This window comes from Mizuhopecten yessoensis, unplaced genomic scaffold (genome assembly GCF_002113885.1).
Source record: "Mizuhopecten yessoensis strain PY_sf001 unplaced genomic scaffold, ASM211388v2 scaffold785, whole genome shotgun sequence".
Lineage (NCBI taxonomy): Eukaryota > Metazoa > Mollusca > Bivalvia > Pectinida > Pectinidae > Mizuhopecten > Mizuhopecten yessoensis.
This window is the reverse complement of record NW_018403720.1, coordinates 118179-144641: the sequence shown is the minus strand read 5'-3', so window position 1 is coordinate 144641 and position 26463 is coordinate 118179. Positions and strand designations below refer to the sequence as shown.

The 26463-nt window shown below is 38.6% G+C and overlaps 3 protein-coding genes across 3 annotated transcripts in view; 2 read left to right on the top strand and 1 right to left on the bottom strand.

Annotated features, from left to right (window-relative positions):
• LOC110452894 (microprocessor complex subunit DGCR8-like) overlaps window positions 1-9250 on the bottom strand; it is a 49823-nt gene extending 40573 nt beyond the window's left edge. The window contains exons 1-6 of the mRNA XM_021501632.1: window positions 7955-9250; window positions 7062-7412; window positions 6588-6730; window positions 5898-6090; window positions 3089-3199; window positions 269-338 (exon numbers count right to left, since the gene is read on the bottom strand). Of these exons, the coding sequence (XP_021357307.1) occupies window positions 269-338; window positions 3089-3199; window positions 5898-6090; window positions 6588-6730; window positions 7062-7412; window positions 7955-8261 (1175 nt within the window). The 5' untranslated portion in view covers window positions 8262-9250. The remainder of the gene's footprint in view (window positions 1-268; window positions 339-3088; window positions 3200-5897; window positions 6091-6587; window positions 6731-7061; window positions 7413-7954) is intronic.
• Window positions 9251-9474: 224 nt separating this feature from the next.
• LOC110452887 lies at window positions 9475-20191 on the top strand. The gene is made up of 3 exons (XM_021501620.1): window positions 9475-9541; window positions 14599-15584; window positions 19868-20191. Exons 2-3 carry the CDS (start codon window positions 15294-15296, stop codon window positions 20183-20185), a joined length of 609 nt encoding a protein of 202 aa, XP_021357295.1. The 5' UTR covers window positions 9475-9541; window positions 14599-15293; the 3' UTR covers window positions 20186-20191.
• Window positions 20191-26163, top strand: LOC110452882. Its single transcript, XM_021501605.1, has 2 exons — window positions 20191-20487; window positions 20788-26163. The coding sequence occupies exon 2, from the start codon at window positions 21098-21100 to the stop codon at window positions 23555-23557; it is 2460 nt and encodes an 819-aa protein (XP_021357280.1). The 5' UTR covers window positions 20191-20487; window positions 20788-21097; the 3' UTR covers window positions 23558-26163.
• The last annotated feature ends 300 nt before the right edge of the window (window positions 26164-26463 follow it).

Genomic DNA, 26463 nt, shown 5'->3' with positions numbered 1-26463 from the left:
AAGGGACATGACAAATGTTCCTTCCCCTTTGTTTCAAGGGACATGGCAAATGTTACTTCCCCTATGTCTCAGGGGTATATACAATACTCTTTTACATCTATATTGCTTATTTCATTTTACATATTAAAATGTGGGGTTTTTTGTCATAAAAAAAATAATTTTGAAATGAACATTTTTTTGGCTCAGTAGTTTCACTGCAAACATATATTTAGCTTTGGCCTTATTAAATATTATCAAAGTCTACACTGTTGCCTAATGTTGTACTCACTTGAACTTTTTTACTGTGATTGTCCTGAATTCAAACACTTTTTCACAATAGTCTCGAAGTTCATTGGGATCTGAAATATAACACAAGAGAAACAGGTTACAGATTTTTCCAGGTTAAAGGTCACCTGTAAGTGACCGACTTATGACTTCACTTGAAGGATGAGTGTCTATAGAGCCCTTTTTGGGCCTTGGTATATTCGGTTTCACCTCCTTAATTTGTTTAAAGATGTCCTATTACATGAGCAAAAACCAAGGTAAAAGTTTTAACCGAAAGTGGTTTTTGGGGGTACCAAAAGAGGTAGGGTAAATCACAAAGTTGTTTTCAAAATGAGCTAAAAAAACAAAATAGAACTATTTCTGTTTTTGAAAACATGTATAAACTAAACAGGCATATATAAATAACGAAAAGTAACAGAAAATCAATCGTCACTTAAAGATCGTTTAAATAAAAAAAGAGGATTAGATCAGGAGGTTCTTTTAGGTAATTTTCAAATGAAAAGTGAATTGTTTTCTCAATAACTTGATTTACATTTCAGTTGAAATTTTACTTATTTGAATACACTTACATAGAGTACATAATTATTCAATACACACTTGATATATAATATAATATAACATATAATATTTGCTCAGCAGCTGTGGCTGAAGTGAATTTCAGGTCCTGATTTGTTTTCTTACATATCAAAGTTAACATACAAATAAACAAGAGCCCATAGGGCCTGTATGGCTCACCTGGATATCTAAGCAATCATGGCAGAATATTCTCCAAATGAGATCCATGGGAATATGCCAGACCCCAAGGCCAAACCTTGTAGCATATATATCTGTATTCAATTTTTCATGCCCAGCAATTTTATGTATGGTTATGGGGTGGGGATCTCAACTGTTTCCAAGCTGTGACTCAGAAACTAAGTCCCTATGGTGGTGGCCAGGCCCCAGGATCAATTCTAATATCATGACTGCATTTGTCTCTTTTTGCCCAGCATTTGTATATATAGTTTTAGGGTGGGGATCTCAACCGTTTCAAAGTTATGACCCAGGGGTTAAGTCTGCAAGGGTGGGGCAAACCCTGGGGTCAATTCTAATATCATGACTGCATTTGTCTCTTTATGCCCAACAATTGTATATATAGTTTTGGGGTGGGGATTTTAACCATTTCGAAGTTATGACCCCAGGGGTTAAGTCTCCAAGGGTGGGGCAGTCCCCAAGGCCATCCTGGAAGCATATGTGCATTCATCTCTTTATACTCAGCAATTGTCTATATGGTTATAGGTCGGGGATCTCAACTGTTTCCAAGCTGTGACTGAGAAACTAGGTCCCTAGGGGTTCGGTCAGACCCCAGGGTCTATTCTAATATCGTGACTGCATTTGTCTCTTTATGCCCAGCGTTTGTATATATAGTTTTGGGGTGGGTATCTCAACCGTTTTTAAGTTATGGCCCAAGGACTATGATTCCAAGGGTGGGACCAGACCCTAGGGCCATCCCAGAAGCAAATGTGCATTCTTTTCTTTATACTCAGCAATTGTATATGTGGTTATATGGTGGGGACCTCAACCATTTACAGGCAATAAACTTTTTTTGGCCCCACCCCTTAGCCTGGGGGGTCAGCCCCACCATTTGTACAATTTTGAATCCCTGCCTCCTATGAATGCTTCCGACAAAATATGATCGATATCCAGTGCATAGTTCTACAGAAGAAGTCGTTTATAGCAATCTAGCCAAATTGACCCCTTTCAGCCCCGCCCTCAGCCCCCTGGGGGGTCAGCCCCACCATTTGTACAATTTTGAATCCCCACCACCTAGGGATGCTTCCAGTCTAATATGGTTGATATCCATAACTTAGTTCCAGAGAAGAAGTCGCTTAAAGCAATATAGCCAAACAACCCTTTTTGGCCCCCCCCCTCAGCCCCCTGAGGGGTCAGCCACACCATTTGTACAATTTTGAATTCCCACCACCTAGGGATGCTTCCAGTCAAATTTAGTTAAATTCCAATCAGTGGTTAAGAAGAAGAAGTCGTTTAAAGAAATTGTTGATGGACGGACAACGGACGCCACGGTATGGCATAAGCTCACCTTGGTCCTTTGGACCATGTGAGCTAAAAATGGCATTTGCCACCACAACTACTGTAAAACAACTTATTTATCATATGAAGTTTGATTTGCTGGTAATTTTAAGTCTCCTAGCCTGAAGGAAAGTATCTGTTTTAATCGTTAAAGTTAACCCATTTCATCAATTGTTTTATCAATTGTTCTGCCTATTTCCAATGTTTATGAAATTATGTGCTGATTGTACATAAAAGGTATTTTGGGATAACTTGGCAAATATATTACTTTTTAATATATATTGGTATTTTTAAAATTTGTGAAAGTTTCATACTTATCCTACAATGCCTTAAAAAACACCTTTTCTTGTATTTGGGAATACTAGGACTTAAGTGCATCTCCTTGCCTAACACCAAATATTTCCTTACAATACCAGTCTATATGAATATATGTAGATTAAACAGACTCAGTAGAGTGTTTATAGTAGTCGGAGGTGCGTATGACATGCTAGGCTGACCAAAAGCAACAGATTTTTTGCTTTGAATACGCAAAGAGAGACTAAGTTGTTTAGACTGGTTTCGTAAGGAAATATTTGAAATTTCCCCCAATAGGGCCTGCGCCCCTCTGCCCCTATTAGGGGGGCCACATAATGCATTTGTACAAAATTGAGTCCCATTTCCCCCCAAGGATGCTCTACATTATATCTGGTTTGAATCCCTCCATTTTTCTTGCATTCCACTTTGAAAATTCAATCAAAATGACTTCAATGTAGCTCACCTATTGTATTCTGCCTCTTCCTGTCCTCTGCATATTCTATCTTGACAGGTGGGGCTATCACTGTTCCATCTACAGTTGTGACTGAGGACGTCTCCTGTTCTCCTGTCAAAACTATAGTCAAAATAGAAATGCTTGAGTTATGATGAATTAAAACTTTGACTTTAAAAACTGACAAAACTTCATTTGCTACTAGAACGCTGACAGGTCAGCAAGACACCCCCTACCCCCCCACCCCCGTCATGTGTCTGAATGAATCACACTCACCCCTCCCCCAATGTTCTATTTTCATAAATTGTAAATTTGACTTTGACCTTGATCTTAAAAACTATTTAAACCACTTTTGCATATCTACATATCACCATGTCAAATTTCAAAAAGATTATTGAATTTTCGGAATCTTAGAGAAGGTCTATTTTTAGTAACAGTGACTTTGACCTAGCTTGTCTGTAGGATTTGTTTTAAATCCCTATAGCTATAGCACAGAATACATTTCACAGTGTATCACAAAGTTAAATTTCAGCAAGATTACTTTCTTATTCCAAGATAACGTCTGAAAATGAAGTGTAGATTTTCAGACAGACAGACAGACACCATGATTTCAATAGGGCAACCCAATTATGTTTATAGTGTGCATGAGATTGTAAACAAGAGTATCGCAGGGCGGAACAATATGCGCCCGTCGAATGCCATATAGTGTTATATACTATCTTGCATTAAAATAAGATTTGCATCACCTTAAGAGTGGCTATCTAGCATGCTTTAAATCTCACCTTTCACTACAAAGTAAATGTTCGGTTTTCTTTAATTTTCTAATTTGACAGTTTGAGGAAAACAAGTAATCAAAAGATTAGTCTCCAACTCATTAAACACAACTTGATATCATGATTATAAATCCTACAAGTTTCAAAGAAATCGATAGAAAACCGTAGAAGGAGATCTCCCGCCAACTCAATACAAGAGGCCCATAGGGCCTGTATCGCTCACCTGGATATCTAAGCAATCATGGCAGAATATTCTTCAAATGAGATCCAAGGGAATATGCCAGACCCCAAGGCCAATCCTTGTAACATATATATCTGTATTCAATTTTTCATGCCCAGCAATTTTATGTATGGTTATGGGGTGGGGATCTCAACTGTTTCCAAGCTGTGACTCAGAAACTAGGTCCCTACGGTTGTGGCCAGACCCCAGGATCAATTCTAATATCATGACTGCATTTGTCTCTTTTTGCCCAGCATTTGTATATATAGTTTTGGGGTGGGGATTTCAACCGTTTCAAAGTTATGACCCAGGGGTTAAGTCTGCAAGGGTGGGGCAAACCCTGGGGTCAATTCTAATATCATGACTGCATTTGTCTCTTTATGCCCAACAATTGTATATATAGTTTTGGGGTGGGGATCTTAACCATTTCAAAGTTATGACCCAGGGGTTAAGTCTCCAAGGGTGGGGCAGTCCCCAAGGCCATCCTGGAAGCATATGTGCATTCATCTCTTTGTAATCGGCAATTGTCTATATGGTTATAGGGTGGGGATCTCAACTGTTTCCAAGCTGTGACTAAGAAACTAGGTCCCTAGGGGTTCGGTCAGACCCCAGGGTCTATTCTAATATTGTGACTGCATTCGTCTCTTTATGCCCAGCATTTGTATATATAGTTTTTGAGTGGGGATCTCAGCCGTTTTAAAGTTATGGCCCAAGGACTATGTTTCCAAGGGTGGGGCCAGACCCTAGGGCCATCCTGGAAGCAAATGTGCATTCTTCTCTTTATACTCAGCAATTGTATATGTGGTTATATGGTGGGGATCTCAACCATTTCCAGGCAATAAACTTTTTTTGGTCCCACCCCTTAGCCCGGGGGGTCAGCCCCACCATTTGTACAATTTTGAATCCCTGCCTCCCATGAATGCTTTTGATTAAATATGATTGATATCCAGTGCATAGTTCTACAGAAGAAGTCGTTTATAGCAATCTAGCCAAATTGCCCCCTTTTTGGCCCCGCCCCTCAGCCCCCTGGGGGGTCAGCCCAACCATTTGTACAATTTTGAATCTCCACCACCTAGGGATGCTTCCAGTCAAATATGGTTGATATCCATCTCTTAGTTCCAGAGAATCCACCACCTAGGGATGCTTCCAGTCAAATATGGTTGATATCCATCTCTTAGTTCCAGAGAAGAAGTGGCTTAAAGCAATATAGCCAAATTGCCCCCTTTTTGCCCCACCCCTCAGCCCTCTGGGGGGTCAGCCCCACCATTTGTACAATTTTGATTCCCCACCACCTAAGGATGCTTCCAGTCAAATTTAGTTAAATTCCAATCAGTGGTTAAGAAGAAGAAGTTGTTTAAAGAAATCGTTGACGGACGGACGACGGAACCACAGTATGGCATAAGCTCACCTTGGTCCTTTGGACCAGGCGAGCTAAAAATCTTTTATAGAGTTACATCAAACCTACATGTGCACAGTTACCACTATGGATAGTTTGGACCAAAGAGAACATTCATATGAAAGATCTGTCAAGAACATTTTGAAAAACAGCTATAGCAATATTGAACTCTCAAAATCTAAGAAGGCTGGCTATCTGGTAGCCATCTTGATTTTTTCGATAAGTCCAAAAATGAAATATACATTTCTAACTTTGATCCAAGGGGAACTTTCATATCAAATTTGAGAAAGATCTGTCAAGTACTTCAGATCTTGAAAAATAGCAGTAAAAGGAATTGTTGAAGGACAGGCCATGGATGATAGGTGATTCGGATGACGGTGGGCTTAAAATAAAAATATGAAGTTATAGTAGCAAGCTGTACACAGGTAATACCTGTCTCGTTAGTGTCCCCATTGCTGATTGGTTCTGGTGGCGGTAGTGGCGGTGCTTCCACAGACTCGGTTGGCATGTTTGAATCTTTACCATTACAGACAGTTGGGCTCTGTTGATCATTGGAATTCCTCTCTTTATCTAGCTCCCTCCTGTACTGTAGACAGGGAACAGCACTTACAGGAATGTCATGTTTCTGAAAAGTTTGAGGTTCAAATCTTAATATCACAAAAAGACAAAGCATTGAAAGCGATCAATTGTCTCCGACCTGTGTGTAAAATTAGCTTTCATGCTGAAAAACTCTGAGTATACTGGAATCCCAAGACTCAATTTCAATTTGCAACATTATGCTTTTGTAACATACTTGGCTACAAAACTAGAGAATTGTACCAGGTAAATAAGTAAAGATGCCTGACAAAATAAGCTTAAAATTGAAATACATAATACACATTCTCTTTTTGTAAAACAATCAAAAGAAAAATTATTATTCATTTGTTTTGAAAAAATGTGTAGGTTTTTATTCAGATGGGTCATAAATAACATTTTGACAATGTCAATGAACCCCATTACCAAGAATGTACTATATAGTGGATTCTCAAAATGTGAACAAGTCCAAAAAGAAAAGCATGAGTCTAGAACTCAAATATGTGTGTCCTAAACATCACCTCTTGGGCTCAATCTGTTGTACATTACCCTGACACTGCCTGGTCCAAGAAAGTAAGGACGAGCCAAGGTGCACACTCGGGACGCTTTGTGTAGGTATACTGGCATACCACTGTTATGGGTGATCACTACCCAGCCCTCTGGCAACACCTCAAATGGGTTGGTTCCCCTCTCTGAAAATGAAAGATACAATCACAAACCCTACCCTGCTAAACTTTAAGAGGAGCTGTAATTTTCATACTTTTATGTTTTCTTACATAATGCATTATTTTAATCTGAACTTGGGAATGAATCTCGAGCGACTGTCTGCTGAGAAGACTTTTACAATGCAAGATTTTTCATTGTCTTTTCACTTTCCTACAATATCATTAATCCAAGCCTAGTCAATTTCTCAAACCATTGACCAATTTTCCACGCAGTGATTTACTATGTTTAACTTATCTTTAGACATTCTATAAGAATAAATGAAACATTAAGTGTGTATTTATCATTCCAGCAAGTTACCTGTCAGAACAACCTTCTCTCTCTGTATAGGACAGTCTCCTGTGGTACGTCGCTCAAAGCCCTCATCAAGCCAGGCATAGATTTCACTGTCTTCCAGATCGTCATCGCTGTAGAATTCACCTTCATTCTCTCCTTCAACCTCTCCCAGGTCATCTATAATCTCAAATTCCTGGGTTCCATCTCCAGGTTCCTTGGGTACATTCTCAATACTATCAGCACGCAGGAACTTTGCTGGCACTTCATCATCAGACTCATCTTCCCCTTTCCGCTCCAGCACAGCACGGGGGCGCTTTATTGTTTTTGGAGGTTGTGCTTCATTTTCCCTCCTGTCAATTTCTCTGTCCTCATGCACTGTTAAAATTACATTCTTTCAAGTGATACTTAGGTCTAATTCACAAAAGAGTGGAACATAATAGAAAAAATTTAAAGAACATACTTAATGAGTCAAGTACAGACCAGCACTGTTCAAGTCAAGTTCTTTGCTCTACATAATTATAACTGACAAAAAAAATATTTAATAAAAAAATATACTCCTATCTTCTACCAGGGTTACCGCAAGATTTACCAGGGTGAAACAATAAATGCATTATTTGTTGTGATTAGATTTTTTGTGTAAAAACAATACATATTGATGTCCTCAATTCACTGTATGTTGGATAGGAACAAAACATATTATAAAAACATACATCATTATTGTAAGCACATTTTTTTTAAATGTGTTGCTCCCAGTCTGTTTCCAGCTCTAGATCTGCCACTAAACTTTCCAATAACTCTGGAGTTTACCAATCAGAGTTGAAGATGTCAGTAAATTCAACATCTGTATCCATTTTGGATGCAACAGATGCAGAGCAACACTGAAACCTTTATATGATTTGTTCACATCTTTGCATTACCTGCTGCCTTGGTTTCCGTCTCATTTAACTCAGCCTCTGACACAATTTCTCCATCTGATTCAACATCTTCATCTGGAACATTATCTGGTTCTGATGCATTTTCTGTAATTGACATCTTCTCTGGTTCTATTGTGTTCAAGGCATCTTTCACACTCTCAGCCTCCGACTCTATTTCTCCCTCCTCTAAATCTCCATCCTGCATCTCCGACGTCATTTCCCCACCATTATCAGTGCCAAAGTCCAACCTGTCAGTTATGTGATTGGACGTTTGCGTTGACGATGGTGGTACTACAGGCTTCATCTCCATTGGTTCCGTTTTATACAACCACTTTTGTACATATAGGGTATATGTCACGACTATTTCACAATTCTTCAGGATATATGATACATAATAATAGAAACAAGTCTCAATGCCTAATGTGTTAAATGTATTCTTATGTCAATTTTGGATATGGAAACACATTTGATCAATCAAAACATTCTCCTTGATCTATTGACACCTGTTAAAAAGGACAATTTCAACGGATAAATAAACATTACAGTTCAGGCGAAAGATGTACACAGTCAGGGTACTAGCAAAGGTTAAGATTTTACCTTGACACTTACCCTTTACCAATACACCCTACAATGCACTACCGAGTAACAAGTTTGAATGGATGAAGGGGTATCACATGTAAATCAGGTTGCAAATACAATCCTAGTTTGGGAACACAAGCAACATGCACACATATACTTCCGTCTAATTTGCAGCGTAATACATAGAAGATGTAATTTTGAATTAACACTTCAAGGCTTAAACTCTCAAAGATTAATCATATATAACCTGAGTTATGTTCACATGTTTATTTGCGCATACAATTAAAAAGTTTACCGACAATGGATACAGACGAAAATCGGTCGTGGTACTTCAACAGCCAACTTCCGGTAGATTGAGATGTTATACAAATTGAAAAGTTTATTTGAATGCGCCAGATTGAGAAATTCACAACCAAGAAAATGAAATTATTTGCCAGTTCTTAATTATTTCATGTACATATTCACACAACAATCGAAGACGCATCGTTACATCTTACTATCAGCTGACTATGGCAAAATTAGTCGAATTTGAGGAGTCTCGAATAAGACAACATCTATTCAGTAGAGAACATTCTGGGGACCTCGTGATTAAATCGAGGCGCGAATGGCAGATTAAATACTGTCATGATCTTTTCGGTGATTCCATCGTCATGAAACTTGCTGCGGTGAACATAAATAGGCCTAGTAGTCTAGAGGAAAAGGCATCGCCGAGAAAGTCAAGCACAAGTGTGGTGAGTGTAAAATAAAAAACGAAATAAATAAACCGAAAAGAAAAAGTGCAAAAGAAACAATATGTCATATTAAAAAGATTATGCGAATTCATTATATTTGTACATTACTCTAAATACTGAGATCATATTGATTTTTGGAAGGATTTTTATGGTCGAAATAAAACATAAGTCATTCGTGTTTCGTTCCACATTTCAAACTCATCTCCATTATGTACTGTAAAGCCCCACCTGAAGCGCCACCTGGAAGTGCAAAAAAGCAGAAAGGGACAAGACATGAAAAGTACGAAGAGGTTTTTACGTACTCCGACAAGCAATTATAATTTTCGATTCAGCACATTTCTCAAAATAATGATAGAAATTCTAAGACGTGTTCGTGCGGACCGAACGGTTTATCTACACAACATCTCCGCAAATATTAATGCAGGCCTAACAAGTCTTCAAGTCAAATCTTGATTTTGTGCAAAAGATTGCTCAGTAGGCTTTCTTTAACAAATTCGAATACAGCATAACCCCTGAATTATTTAAATATAAGTATTGTCCATGGGTTAATGGAAAATGTACAGATTTTTATTTTTAATGAAAAAGTCAGTGATGGAACTGATTAAAAGCATCCTTTTGTAGACAATGTTGTGCAACAATAAAGATAAGCTTCAATTTTCTAAATAAAGGCTAGGGGTAGGACACAATTCAAACTTCAGTTAAAAAAACAAAAGTTTTCATTTTTTGTAGACTGTCTTGCTAATCTAATTCCATGTTCAAGTGAAACCAAGAAGTCCACATATAGTTTATACTATCTTCCAGGCTTAAAATATACTTTACAGAAATCTGTAGTTATTTTTTTTGTTTATTTACTTCACATACGTCTTGCCAACTCAAAATTTTGATCCCTGAAATAGAGCATTTAGTTCCCACAGGAAAAAAAGGCACCGAGAAGTGGCATGAAAAAGGGCACATTAGACCAAAAAGTGCACATTATTTAAAGTGCCTTTTTAGCCTTGCATTAGACCAATAGGGGTACTTAATTAGTCGTTAATTAAAGTGCCCTTTTTGACCTCACACTAAACCAAAAAGTTTGGCACTTAATTATTTAATTAAAGTGCCCTCTCTGGCCTAATGTGCCCTTTTTCCTGCCACTTATTTAGCAGACGCAACATAGATTTTAACAACCTTGCTTGACTGCAAAAAGCATCTGTTGTCCTTATTATAACCACTTTAGGTTAGGACTGCCTCTGACATCCACTGGGGCCCTGACCCTGGTCATCTTGCTGCTTCAGTACTGGACGGTTCTTTCTCAAATTCTATATACAGGTTCCCCACTATCCTTTATTGTTCATGTTTACTTTTGAAACTAATCAGTTCAACAAAATGGCCTACCGACAGCCATCTTCGATTTTTGACATTGAAGGTTTGTTAGTACTATTTCTCAGGAATAACTTGAGGGATCTTTCTCAAATTTGATATGTAGGTTCCCCTTGATCCCTCGTTGTGCATGTTATGGATGGATGGATGGATGACGGGTTTCGCGCCTACATGAATCCGCCCTTACGGGTTTCATCTCACTGACGGAAGTCAGTGTTCTGTCGGCGTGAGGGAAGTTGCCTTCCCTCGGGGGGTGGTTTGGAGTCGTCTATTCTATCCTATCCTTATCTTGTGGTGTAATTTGGAGACGACTCCTTGGTCCGAAATGGTGTGTCTTGCTGGATGTTGTATCTGTGATTGTTGCTCCTTACTAATGTTTTTGTGTCGTTGAGGGGACTCGAAATTGGCCAATGTGGCTTATATTAGTGTATATATGTACTTAAAAAAGAAAAAAAATATTTGTCTATTTGTAAAGTGTATTTATTGCATATATTCCTGTTCTTATAGGGAGGTATATATATTATATTTGTTATGTACCTCGGGTCTCTTACTGCCGGTTGAGCCCGACAGTAGGGAAACGTCTCTGCTTCCGTTAGGTACAGTACTTTGTTTCCTTGTCAGATTTGGCCGGAGTTTGAGATTATCCGAGGGGTCCCTATGGTGTATGCAGATATTTACCCTTTATTCTCTGGTGTATGTCTTATTTAAAAAATAAATAAAAAAATAAAATAAAAAAAGGTTATTAGTATTTGGTCTTATGGGGGGTCTTTAAGTTGTTGGGCTTATACTATATTTNTTTTTTTTTTTTTTATTTTGTTCCTATATTTTGGAAGTCCGTCGAATCATCGATAATAAGTGTAATCTAATCTATCCCTATCCTCTGTGTCGGCGTTAACGCGCCTACTCTTTCGACAATACACAGAGGGATTTTTTACGTGCAGGTTGGACCCTCCTACACGGGACACCGTTTATAGTCCCCTCCGCCGGACTGTGTGCATGTTATATTTTGAGACTGATAATAAAAACAAAATGGCTGAAGGAAGAACTAAATAGATCTTTCTCATATTGCGATGATCGATTCTATTTCTTTCACATTAAGTACTGTACTAGTAAATATGTGATACGACAAACTCACTTTGATGGTTGGCTTTCATACACATCAGTATTAAGTTTAGATCAAAAGTTACCTCAAGGTGCATTTACTGTTAACATGACTCGATCAAACAGATCAGAGGAAAGAAGAGAAAAGATTGAACTGACAAAGAACTAATGAAGATGGTACAAAGGTGGGCGCCAAGATCCCTCTGGGATCTCTCGTTTTCATATACTTTTCTATTTTCTTTAGCAGCAAGTGATGATTTTTCAGGTTGATAGAATCCAGAATGACCCTCCTGGCATCTGGTTGGCTGTGATATTGTCAACTTCTTCTAAACTTGCATTTGGCTGATTTCGACAACAAAAACTCTGAGATAGACTTCTTCTAATGACCCTGACCATGTATTCTGTGTCATGGCCATCTTCAATCGCACTATTTTTAAGCTGTCAAATCAAGGTCCATCAAATCATTGGTAAAAAATATTTTCTCATATTGCCCTAACCAAGTGTTATTGCTGTAAGGTTGGTCGGGTGGCACAGTGGATAGGTAATTGGGTCCCCTGCCCAAGCACATGAGTATTCTCTGGTTACTCTGGTTTCCCCCCACATTTAGACTCCCCTGCAGGGAAAGAAAAGGTCTGCTGTATACAACAACATAAAAGGACACTAATGTGGGCCCCCTGTAGATTGGGGCTTTCTCCTGTGTCGTCTGCTAAGGGGACATTGACGCTAAGGGGACATTGAGGCTAAGGGGACATTGAGGCTAAGGGGACATTGAGGCTAAGGGGACATTGAGGCTAAGGGGACATTGATGCTAAGGGGACAATGAGGCTAAGGGGACATTGATGCTAAGGGGACATTCAGGCTAAGGGGACATTCAGGCTAAGGGGACATTCAGGCTAAGGGGACAATGAGGCTAAGGGGACATTGTCCCCATTACAACATTTGGAATCGTTACACTTTCTCTCTACTTCCTAAAAAACATTTTATTGTTTCCTAGCGCCTTGCTTGGCCAAGTCCATATTATTGAGCGTTCGACTAAGTGGCAATGGGTTCTGTCCCCAGCCCGGGCCATACCAAAGTCTTTAAAAATGGTAGTTGTTATTCATTAAGAGTAATTTCAACAACTGATTTACCCGTGGTCATTATAATGTGACTGAGTGAAATACTATGCTAGGGGCCATAGAATTTGGGTGTGGTAGCACTTAAAGTCTGTATAGGATCTGTGCTATCCCAAGGAGGCAGTTGCACCAACATACACACATGCACGCATACACATTACATGTGGAGGCATGTCCTTAAAGGATTTTAGCCATTGATTTTAAAGCCACATAATATTAAACCCTCTTTGCACTTTCATCTGGGCCAACAAGAGTCGGTTTAATAAAAGATGGAAAAAAATATTCATAAATGTTGTAAAATAAATAACATATTTATACATGTTTTTATATATGTTCTCAAAAGGTATGGAACATTTTTTTTCTGTTTAGATGACAAATGAAAATAGGAGAATGATAATAACTCAGACACTGATGGGCACAATGTTTTAACTTCATGTTTAAATTTTGATTAAAATACTGTTTAGTAGTTCTCAAAAACTTTTAATTTTGTTTTTATGTTCATGAATTTGCATTTTTTTTCAAAATATGTGAAAAGAGTTACAAGAGATTTCAATATTTTCACAGATTTCTCTGATACATAATATATTCTTATGTGTAATGAATTATATAATATATATATAAATTAATCACTTGAAACCCTACTTTTGATAAGGCTAGCACATTATATCATGTGTATTTTTTGTTCCATTAGCATTTTGAGTGCAGGTTATTTTTGAGGTAACTCCTTGATCTGTAGGTATTGGTGACATTTTTCAAGAGTGTTTTTTTAGCTCACCTGGACCGATCTTATCCCATACCACAGCATCCGTCTGACCATCAACTTTTCCTTTAAAACGCTACTGTAGTCCTGAACAGCCCAGTAGATTTTGACTAAATTTGGTCTGGAGCATCCTTAGGCCAAGGTAACTCAGTTATGTATAAATGATGGGTGTGCCCCCCCCCCCCCTGGAGGCAAAGTAGTCCCAATAGGAGAAAAGAGGTAAAACCTTTAAAATCCTTCTTTTACCATAGGGATAAAGGGGCAAGGCCTAATAGGGGAATTTGAAGTTTGAATCTTTAAAATCTCTCTTCTTCAGTACAATTGGAGGGATTTTATGTAATAAGAATAATTTCCCATGGTTGCTTTATTATCCAGGTGAGCGATACAGGCCTTCTGGGTCTCTTGTTTTTAATTCCATTTAAAAGGTTAAATAAATTATAAGCATTTGTGGAATTCAACTTGGTTGTTCTGGAGGCACAGTAGTCTAGTGGTAGGACGCCGGGCTTGTGACTGAAGGGTTGCTGGTTTGAGTCGCACCACAGTGTTGTATCTTTAAAACATGATACTTGACTCTGCTTGTTCCAGTCTACCCAGCTGTAAATGAGTGCCTGGGTGGGCAGTGCTGGAACTGTTGAATGCTAGTGATGAGTGCCGAAATGGCAGCACCAGCAGACAGCTGTATGCTCCCCAGGGAGTTGAGAAAGATATTGGCTGTTTGTAAAAGCCTGTAACCACGAATAATAATTTGTGAACCGCTTTGAGACGACCTACGTACGAACTAGGTTGTGATAAAAGCGGTATACATGTATAAGAACCTGGAATTATTATAAAAGTTGAACTTGTTTTTCTGAATTTTGACTTTAAATGTTTCAAGCAGGGAAAGTGAATTGATAGTAAGGTGAATAGGAAACACATATCTAATATCATTTGCCCTAAACTTATTTTGATAATTTATAAAGTTATGACCTCTGTGATAACTACTAGTATCTATTTTACTTGTAGACATGGACGGTTTGTGGAGAACTGACTGGTCATCACAACCCAGCTTTTGAGTCCTGCATTTTGACTGGTCTATGTTTTCTTGATCATCAATTGGCCATCACAGGCTTTTTCTCATAATGGCTGGCTAGCTAGTGACCTTCAGAAGCAGTGAGGAAAATCAGATGTGATACATACAGAAAAAGAGCATGGTCAGATGTACCCAACTGTTACTAGTGTAAATATTCTCACAATCAGGTCAGGAAAGTAACATTGTCAAGAGATTTGGGTCTTATACAGAGGCTAGAAAATGGTTCTGAATGTGCACTGAAAAGTGGCAGACACAGAGCAAGTCAAGTGTTTTCAAAATGTGACAAAATCAGGGCGAATGAAATTTCTGAAAATGTGAATATTGCTTATAATGCCAGCCAACTATAATCAAAATGAGAAAAAGATGAGGCAGAAAAAGATTTTTTTATAAAAAGGTGAATCCAAAGGGGCAAAAGAAGTGTTCTAGAAAGTTGGCTAAAGCATTGAAAATCAAGTGTACTCTAAAAGATGCATTAACGAAACAAGTCCGGTGTAGCCAAACGGTGATTACAAAATTTAAGAGTCAAGTCAAATGTACTCAAAACAAGACAACAACAGAACAGGTCAAGCATAGAAAAAAAACTGTGACTACTGTAAGGAAAGACAATTGTACTCAAAACTGGACTCAAATGGAACAGGCAGCAGCCATTGATTCACCCAGTTCGGCCCAAAGTGGTGATAGTGCAGCTCAAAGTCCAAAGACAATCAATGTTCTTCCAAGGAGCCCACTATTACATATCCCACAGAGTGTGGTACAGACCCTTAAGATGGCTTCCAAATACACTATAATTCCTGCAAAGGGACGGATGATTCTTCTCAACTCTCCTGTCTTGCTACACAGGGATGCACTTGTGGAGGCCAGTCTGGATGCTATAAAACAGTCACAAGAGGCCGGAGTAGTGGACATGACCGGTGACCAGGTAAATTGACATTTGCATATGTAGGTACACGTCACACGCTTTTAGACGCCCTCCTTAATACAGATTCCACTGTATATATCAGATCTGCATCCTTGCATTTGATATCTTATCAGAATTAGAGTCCATGATTGCAATATTGTGGGTGATATGAGTTTAGTCTGGAAATTAAACTGCACTAGAATCCTAGGCCTGCATAGAACTGATCAATACTACTGCTTTGATTAAATATAAAAGTGAAACACGAGGTAGCATAACAGTAAGATCTTTCATAAATAGACATAGTTTTCAAAGTACGTTAAGAAATGCCTGCCAGCCTTGTGATTCAAAGCTATTTTCTAAAAATGAATTCATGTCAAATACCTATCAGATAGCCAACCCTAAGCCATCATTTCTGTCCTGAGACCAAGGATGCAGAAAGGTATGTATATTGAGAACCTAACCCTGGAGTTTGGACTGCCTTTATACTGTAGGTACAGTTAAACTGACGTCATTATGAACAGAGCTAAGGTTCAATACTGTTTGCAAACCTTGAGATTTTGGTTACATTCTTAATTTCTAACTCTCCCAGCATCAGTTGGTGAATTTTGTGTTGTATTACATGTAGAATACGACAGCATATATATATGGCAAACATGTTCTTACCCTGGCATTGGATTATGATTGCCGTTTTTCAGCAATACTTATTACATTATTATACATGTACATGATTATCAAATCTTACTGCATTGTCTTAAAAAGTTTGAAATTTCTTTAGGCGAAGATCTATTACAATTGCCTTTCGTCCATCGTGCATAAAAATCATATTTTTGACTTCTCAGAAACTCTCTGTCAGATTTTGGCAAAACTTGCTGGTAATTATAAATTATATAAGCCCATAGTGGGAAATAGATTTGCTAGTCAAGATGAGGTTGACTCCCTAGGAGGCTGAGAAGTTGGGTCACAGAGTGCAAAACCTTCAAAAGACTTCATCTGTGAAACCAGAATGTGGATTTTCCCAACTTCTTAGCCCACCATCATTTGATAGTACTTAAGTTCATATAGACTTTTTGGACTGATCTGAAAACCAAGATCAGGGTTGTTAACTTTTTTAACTTACCTGGCCTCAAGGGCCAAGTGAGATTTTTCCATGCATCCCTGCCAACAGTAATCATGCTGTCCGCCATGTTTCTTTGTATACTTTCTGATACACTGGAACTAGTAACTGGACTGATTTTCAATTAGTTGGGGTAAATAATATTATAAATTGAATTTGTATCTATAAGAAAAACATACATTTGTGAATGTGATATAGATCTAGATCATGTCCTCAGCTTGATCCATTTTGTATTAGTTGGACTAGCAGATTTTTATTTCAGGCTAGTGGATTATTAGTGTCTACTAGCCCTGGTATCTGGGATAATTTGTATCTCACCGTTTTAGAACTTATGCCTTGGTGCAGTGTCCTTCCTCCATCTGTCCGTCATCAACATTTTCCTTTTAACGACTTCTCTTGGTAACCAAAAGGCCTAGGATGATGCTATTTTACCAGTAGCATGCTGGGATAAAGGACTGTATAGTTTGTTTAAAAGGAACAACCTTGACCCATTTTCAAGGTCACAGAAGTCAAATTTGTTCAAAACTTCAAACAACATCTTCTGTATAACTAAAGGAGATAATATTTGGCCAGAAACATGCAGGGATGAAGGGCTTTCAAGTTTGTTCATGAGAATGACTTTCAATCATATTCAAGGTTGCAGAGGTCAAATGTGTTAAAAACTTCTGTTGAATTTAACAAGTAGCATGTTGGGATAAAGGGCTATCAAGATGGTGCAAATGAATGACCTTGGCCCATATTTAAAGTCATAGGGGTCATTTTTTTTCAAAAATTCAACAACTTCTTCGGAATAACCATAAGGCCTAGGGCGATGACATTTTGCTAGTAACATACTGGGCTATCAATTTTGTTCAGATGAATGACATTCAACCAATTGCAAATATATGGTCAGTCACAGGGGTCAATTATATGCTTTAACCAAATTCTTCTGAATAATCAAAAGACCCAGGGTGACTATATTTGGCCAGTAGAATGCTGGGATGAAGAACTTTCAAGTTCGTTCGAATGATTTACCTTGACACATATTCAAGGTCACATGAATCAAATTTTTAAAAGACTTCAAACAACTTCTCCAGAATAACTAAAAGGTTTAGGTACATTATATTTAGTCAGTAACATGATGGGATGCAGGGCAATTAAGTTTGTTCAAATGGATGACCTTGACCAATATTCAAGTTAACATGAATCAAATTTGTTAAAATTCTTTAAAGGGTTTCTTCTGAATAACAAAAAGATCTAAGGCCAGTTACCTGCTGTGATGAAGGGCTGTCAAATTCAACTGATTTACCTTCAACTGTATTCAAGGTCAAGGTCAGAGTTCAAATGTTTTGAAAACACAATAACGACTTCTTCTGAATTACTGAGCCTAATGTGGTAATATTTGTTCCAGAATAAAATGATATCAGTTTTATTCAAATGAATGACCATGACCCATATTCAAGATCACATAAACAAGAGGTCTAGGGCAGTGATATTTGGTAACTTACATTATAGAATGAGGGGCTATGATGTCGGTGGAAATGAATGACCTTGACAAACCTTCAAGGTCAAATGTGTGAAAACCTTCAATTGAATTTTTCTGAATATTGAAGAAATCAAGGTTGATGATATTTGGCCAGTAACATACTGGGATGAAGGGTCATTTAAATTTATTCAAATGAATGACCTTGACCCAATTGCAATTTCATATTTACGTTATGTTAAAGTTGTTCAGCATCTTCAGAACAGAAGCCTAGGGTAATTATATTTCGGCAGTCGCATGCTGTGATACATGTTTATAGTTGGTTATATCTAGTTTGTTCAAATGAATGACCTTGACCAAATTTCAATGCCAAATGTTTAAATTTGACAAAACGTTTAACTGACTGACAAATAATTAAAAGAGACTTACTGAAGTTTATGACATTATGCGATGTAAGTTTATGGTTTTAATTAATATGACGTGTTAGAAGTGAATAAATGGCTATAAAAATCATCTTAGTTCAGATCAATATGTTCAAATCTTCAAACAAAGATTCACAAAGGTACATAGGGTGTAGAACAATATGTCAGATCTTTCACAAAAAATGCATAGCCTGTTTGAACAGCTAAAAGAGTTTCTTATACTCTTTTAATTAGCCCACCATTACCTTATGGTGGGCTATTCAGATCTCCCTTAGTTCGTCCTTAAACAATTATTGTTATCGCTATTTCTCAGGAAGTACTGGAGAGATCTTTCCCAAATTTGATTTGAAGGTTACCTTTGGTCCATAGTTGTGCATGTGTACTTTAAGACTGATCGCATAAACAAAATGGCCCATAGGCGGCCATCTTTGATTTGACATTGAAGTTTTGCTATTGCTATTACTCGGGAAGTACTGGAGGGATCTTTTTCAAATTTCATATGAAGGTTCCCTATGGTCCTTACTTGTGCATGTTTTATATTGAAACTGATCTTAAAAACAACATGGATACCAGGTAGCCATCTTAACTTTGAAAAGTTTGTTATCGCTATTTCTCAAAAAGCACTTGAAAATTATTTCTCAGATTTCATATTAAGGTTCATAATTGTGCATGTCTTATTTTGAGACTGCTTGGGAAAAAAACAAGATGGTCACAGGCTGTCCTTTCGGATTTTGACATATTTCAATAATATTCTCACTATTTTCCAGGAAGTACAATGTACGACTTTACATATCTTTCTCATATTGCAATGATCGTCCCTATTTCATTCACATTAAGTACTGTAGAAGTGAACATGTGAAATAACGAGCTCACGTTGAAGGTTGTCTTTTATACACAGCAGTATTATATTTTGATCAAAGTTACCTCAAGGTGCATTTACTGTTAACATGACTCGATCAAATAGATAAGAGAAAAGATCAAACTGACAAAGAACTAATGAAGATGGTACCAATAGTGGGCGTCAAGATCTCTCTGGGATATCTTGTTTAGATAAGTAAACAAAAACACTAAATTCAAAAATGGAATCCTATACAGTTAGGAAGGAATGATTCCATGTTTGTATCTAAATCTAACTTTATCACAAACTTGGAGTTTCTTGACTAATGAGGGCTGGTCATCTTCATATAAAACTGACAATAGTCTTCCTAAATTAACTGAGGTAAATGCCCCCTTAAACCTGTATTGGTCCCTGATATTTCCAAACGCTGACCATGTGCATTAAATATCTATGTTGCATTTCTTACAGGAGACGCCAGTGTTTGAAGTTATTCAGGAACCAGAAAAGAAGATTTCAGTTTACGGAGATGACACTGTTGAGAAAACCAATGATATTGATGATGTTATTAATGACATGAAGTCTAAATTACCAAAATCAAAGGATCCAAAAATAAAACTGGTTTATAAATCAATTTCTAAATCTAAGTCACACAGCAGTGACACGTCATCATTTAAGTCACACAGCAGTGACACAGCAACATCTAAGTCACACATCAGTGACACAGCAACATCTAAGTCACACAGCAGTGGAACGTCAACATCTAAGTCACACAGCAGTGGCACGTGAACATCTAAGTCACACAGCAGTGTCACCTCAACATCTAAGTCACACATCAGTGACACAGCAACATCTAAGTCACACAGCAGTGATGCATCAAGATCTAAGTCACACATCAGTGACACAGCAACATCTAAGTCACACAGCAGTGACACGTCAACATCTAAGTCACACAGCAGTGACACAGCAACATCAAAGTCACACAGCAGTTACACAGCAACATCTAAGTCACACAGTAGTGACGCATCAACATCTAAGTCACACATCAGTGACAGAGCAACATCAAAGTCACACAGCAGTGACACAGCAACATCTAAGTCACACAGTAGTGATGCATCAACATCTAAGTCACACATCAGTGACACAGCAACATCTAAGTCACACATCAGTGACACATCAACATCTAAGTCACACAGTAGTGATACATCAACATCTAAGTCACACATCAGTGACAGAGCAACATCAAAGTCACACAGCAGTGACACGGCAACATCTAAGTCACACAGTAGTGATGCATCAACATCTATGTCACACATCAGTGACACAGCAACACCTAAGTCACACATCAGTGACACAGCAACATCAAAGTCACACAGCAGTTACACAGCAACATCTAAGTCACACAGGAGTCACACAGCAACATCTGAGTCACACAGCAGTCACACAGCAACATCTAAGTCACACAGCAGTGACTTATCAACATCTAAGTCACACAGAATTCACTTGTCATTTCCTAAGTCACCACACGTGGACTCAAATCATTCTGACCTATTTCATTTTAATGCAACATCTTCAAAGTCAAAAGTTATTGACACAAAGCAGTTACTCGAAACATTTCGGACACCCCTACCAATACAAACTTTAGTCCAAAGTCCTTCTAATACCACAGCCATAGGTAACTTTAATAAGCACAAATCATTAATGTTGAAATATCAGTTGGAGAAAGATGGAAATATCAGAGTTCAAAATAATTTTGTTGAAAATCAGCGGTCAAATATACTATTGAGCAAAACTTCGACAACTGCTGCAGAATTGGAAAAGCATTCCAGCACCAAACTTACACCAAAAACATGCAAGGAAAGTAAACAAAATCGGAAAAAGGAGATAAATACTGCATCCCAACCAGCTGCCTCAATAGGAGTAAAGGATGTACTGACCAAATTGAAAGTCAGAGGAAATGATGCACTTGTTCTGACTAATCATTTGAAAACATCATCCAAGAAAGTTATGAAAAATTTGAAAAAGCATTTTCCGCATGAATGTAGATGCCATCCAGAAGAGCAGAGATCAGTGATGGCAGACCAGATAGTCCTCTATGAAGAGAAATTTCTCATGCTGAGATACCTACCCAGCATTACCATGCTGCTCATCCACGGTCAGGAGATGACTGGACAGTTTTACGAGGGTATGTGGTATATCAGCATTGCTGAAATCAAGCACAAACTCCTTGCCAACCAGGGGAGAGATCACTTGGACATCTATCTGAGTGAGCACAGTTCTGAAGTGAAATATTTAGCCAAAGATTTGAGGAATTATCTGATGAGACAAGGCACTACCAGAATACAATTGCAGCATGAATACATGATAACAGTCCAAAGTCTGAGGAAGTTTCAAAGTGATCTACATCAGATGCAAGGGGTGGTTCGATGGTGCAGCTTCTGGTCAATGGCTAGTATGGATGAGAATTTTTACATCAAAAAAAGTGGTCAGATGTGGTGCATGGCATGTCTGGGTCACATGGTACAGGAAAGCTCATCAATCGATGTTTATACTGACATTGAGTTAACCATTGCCCAACCAGTGCACAAAGACTGCAGGGACAAAGTTTCAGTGGGCGAGCAGCAAACCAGTGTAACACACCCTGGGGCCGCTAGAACCATCACTAGTCCTGAATCTCTCCCTCAGGGCCACGAAAGCAGTGTGAGCTCTGAAACAATCACCAGTCATGTAAAAAATAATGAGGATCCAGATGGTGCTAGCTCTGGTTTGACCCATGCGGTTGTAGAGGACATTGATAGATCTGGGTTTGGTAGAACAAATCGGACATACTCAGGCTTAGTGGATTTGAAATCTGTAGATAAGACAGACCTGGATATCATTAAATTTGGTTTTGTCATAATTAACAAAACTCCCTTTACAGCATTCAAACTGACCAATATCTGCTTTGTGAGCGTTTATCAGTTGCAGATGAAACAAGTTGTCTTACTTAATAGTATTGAAAAGCACTTGAAACGCCTCAATACCTTCCCGAGGAAGGCTCCAAAGGTTGTCGAGAAACACCTCCAGCAAATTAATAGCAGCTTTACCAACACTAAATGGCTCGATACAAACACGCTTCGCTGTGTGTGTTGTATGGTTAGTACACCTGGTGTGTTAGTAAATAAAAACCTGATCAATTCAATCATCTCCGGCAAAATACATGAACATTTTGAATATGCTTTTCAATCAACAGACAACATGGAAAATGATAATTCAGGAATGGCTACCAGATACAGCCACATCAGTGGCCAGGAGATGTGTGGTCCTGATGAGGACCCAATCTCAGTGACAACAGACCAAGTTGGGACAGGACCTGTTCGGAAGGCTCTAAAACGATCATACAGTTGCCTTTCATCTGGAATATCTACAGCATCTGAACCACAGGAAAATAAGATGGTAGAGAATCTCGTGGATGTTCATAATGGGAATCACTCTAATGTTCAAAACGGACAAAATTCAGAGCAAAGTGACTTCAGCCTACCACTAGACCGGAAGAAGTTAAAAATTCCATTTCAAAGAAGAAAACAAAAGAAACAATCACCAATTCTCATAAGGAAAAGGGAACCTAAGGCAACTATAAGCCATCACAGCTTGAAACAACCAGATTTAAACAGCCAAAATCTGGATGTTACTGAAAGTATGATAACAGCGACAGGAGAGCAATTTGACCCATATGGCTCTCCCGCTGTGCATAAGTCTACGCCCAATGACCTTGACGAAAGCCAAATCATAATAAAAACTGAGCCAATGGAATATGATGATGACATATCTTCTGCTGAGCTTCCCACAGTGGTGATTGAACGGGAGACAGTAGAACATGAACATCTACAGGAGGCTGTTACAGTCGGGCTGTCTCCTGTTGATATGAAATTGACAAGATCTTCCTCTAAAACCGATAGAATTCCAGAAATGATATACATTCCAGCAGTTACTGATAATCCGACTGGAAATATCCACCATAAGCAATCGCCACACACTGTACCTGATCAGGGTAATGGTCAACCAGGAAGGAGCTGGGCCTCAAACATTGACCATTCTGTAAAAGGTGAACCAGATTGTGAGGATAACAAAGCAGAGTATACTGACACTGTCACACACATCAAAGTAGAACCATGTGTCTAGAGAACTGACCTAGTATGGTGTGTTGTCCTATAGTGTCTATCCTTGTTATACTGACATTGTCACACACACCAAAGTAGAACCATGTGACTAGAGAACTGACCTAGTATGGTGTGTTGTCCTATAGTGTCTATCCTTGTTATACTGACATTGGCACACACACCAAAGTAGAACCATGTGACTAGAGAACTGACCTAGTATGGTGTGTTGTCCTATAGTGTCTATCCTTGTTATACTGACATTGGCACACACACCAAAGTAGAACCATGTGACTAGAGAACTGACCTAGTATGGTGTGTTGTCCTATAGTGTCTATCCTTGTTATACTGACATTGGCACACACACCAAAGTAGAACCATGTGACTAGAGAACTGACCTAGTATGGTGTGTTGTCCTATAGTGTCTATCCTTGTTATACTGACATTGGCACACACACCAAAGTAGAACCATGTGACTAGAGAACTGACCTAGTATGGTGTGTTGTCCTATAGTGTCTATCCTTGTTATACTGACATTGGCACACACACCAAAGTAGAACCATGTGACTAGAGAACTGACCTAGTATGGTGTGTTGTCCTATAGTGTCTATCCTTGTTATACTGACATTGGCACACACACCAAAGTAGAACCATGTGACTAGAGAACTGACCTAGTATGGTGTGTTGTCCTATAGTGTCTATCCTTGTTATACTGACATTGGCACACACACCAAAGTAGAACCATGTGACTAGAGAACTGACCTAGTATGGTGTGTTGTCCTATAGTGTCTATCCTTGTTATACTGACATTGGCACACACACCAAAGTAGAACCATGTGACTAGAGAACTGACCTAGTATGGTGTGTTGTCCTATAGTGTCTATCCTTGTTATACTGACATTGGCACACACACCAAAGTAGAACCATGTGACTAGAGAACTGACCTAGTATGGTGTGTTGTCCTATAGTGTCTATCCTTGTTATACTGACATTGGCACACACACCAAAGTAGAACCATGTGACTAGAGAACTGACCTAGTATGGTGTGTTGTCCTATAGTGTCTATCCTTGTTATACTGACATTGGCACACACACCAAAGTAGAACCATGTGACTAGAGAACTGACCTAGTATGGTGTGTTGTCCTATAGTGTCTATCCTTGTTATACTGACATTGGCACACACACCAAAGTAGAACCATGTGACTAGAGAACTGACCTAGTATGGTGTGTTGTCCTATAGTGTCTATCCTTGTTATACTGACATTGGCACACACACCAAAGTAGAACCATGTGACTAGAGAACTGACCTAGTATGGTGTGTTGTCCTATAGTGTCTATCCTTGTTATACTGACATTGGCACACACACCAAAGTAGAACCATGTGACTAGAGAACTGACCTAGTATGGTGTGTTGTCCTATAGTGTCTATCCTTGTTATACTGACATTGGCACACACACCAAAGTAGAACCATGTGACTAGAGAACTGACCTAGTATGGTGTGTTGTCCTATAGTGTCTATCCTTGTTATACTGACATTGGCACACACACCAAAGTAGAACCATGTGACTAGAGAACTGACCTAGTATGGTGTGTTGTCCTATAGTGTCTATCCTTGTTATACTGACATTGGCACACACACCAAAGTAGAACCATGTGACTAGAGAACTGACCTAGTATGGTGTGTTGTCCTATAGTGTCTATCCTTGTTATACTGACATTGGCACACACACCAAAGTAGAACCATGTGACTAGAGAACTGACCTAGTATGGTGTGTTGTCCTATAGTGTCTATCCTTGTTATACTGACATTGGCACACACACCAAAGTAGAACCATGTGACTAGAGAACTGACCTAGTATGGTGTGTTGTCCTATAGTGTCTATCCTTGTTATACTGACATTGGCACACACACCAAAGTAGAACCATGTGACTAGAGAACTGACCTAGTATGGTGTGTTGTCCTATAGTGTCTATCCTTGTTATACTGACATTGGCACACACACCAAAGTAGAACCATGTGACTAGAGAACTGACCTAGTATGGTGTGTTGTCCTATAGTGTCTATCCTTGTTATACTGACATTGGCACACACACCAAAGTAGAACCATGTGACTAGAGAACTGACCTAGTATGGTGTGTTGTCCTATAGTGTCTATCCTTGTTATACTGACATTGGCACACACACCAAAGTAGAACCATGTGACTAGAGAACTGACCTAGTATGGTGTGTTGTCCTATAGTGTCTATCCTTGTTATACTGACATTGGCACACACACCAAAGTAGAACCATGTGACTAGAGAACTGACCTAGTATGGTGTGTTGTCCTATAGTGTCTATCCTTGTTATACTGACATTGGCACACAAACCAAAGTAGAAAGTATGGTGTGCTGTCCTACTATAGGCTATAGTGTTTATTCTTCAGTTTTAGTTTTAGTTTTATTCATTTGATCTCGGTTGTGAAGCAGCAATGAATAATTTGGAAAGATAATTCAATTTCTTCTTATTTTTAATAGAAAGTAAGTTAATTGATTTAATCATTGTAGCCCTAATTCTGTAATATCTACCAATGTATTATGTTCTTACTTCGTTGTAGAATGGACAAACAAGAATAAAATGCAATTCGTTCTCTATCGCCTTCTATTTGATTGCAAAGGTATTTAATTGCTGTACACCTACCCGTTCAACTCGGTTACGTTTTTAGCCCACCATCATCTGATGGTGGGCTATTCAAATCACCCTGCGTCCGTGGTCCGTCGTCTGTCCATCTGTCATCCGTTGTCCGCCGTCCTTCGTCTGTCCTTAAACAATTCTTGTTATCGCTATTTCCCAAGAAGTACAAGAGGGATCTTTCTCAAATTTTATATGTAGGTTCCCCTTGGTCCTAGCTGTGCAGGGCAACTTTTGAGACTGATCGGATAAACAACAGGG

Excerpts from the sequence above, each read along its gene's own strand:
- LOC110452887 (XM_021501620.1), top strand. The coding sequence starts at position 15,294 with ATGGAACAGGCAGCAGCCATTGATTCACCCAGTTCGGCCCAAAGTGGT. Across the intron at positions 15,585-19,867 it reads TGGACATGACCGGTGACCAG|GAGACGCCAGTGTTTGAAGT; the intron begins GTAAATTGACAT and ends CATTTCTTACAG.
- LOC110452882 (XM_021501605.1), top strand. The coding sequence starts at position 21,098 with ATGTTGAAATATCAGTTGGAGAAAGATGGAAATATCAGAGTTCAAAAT.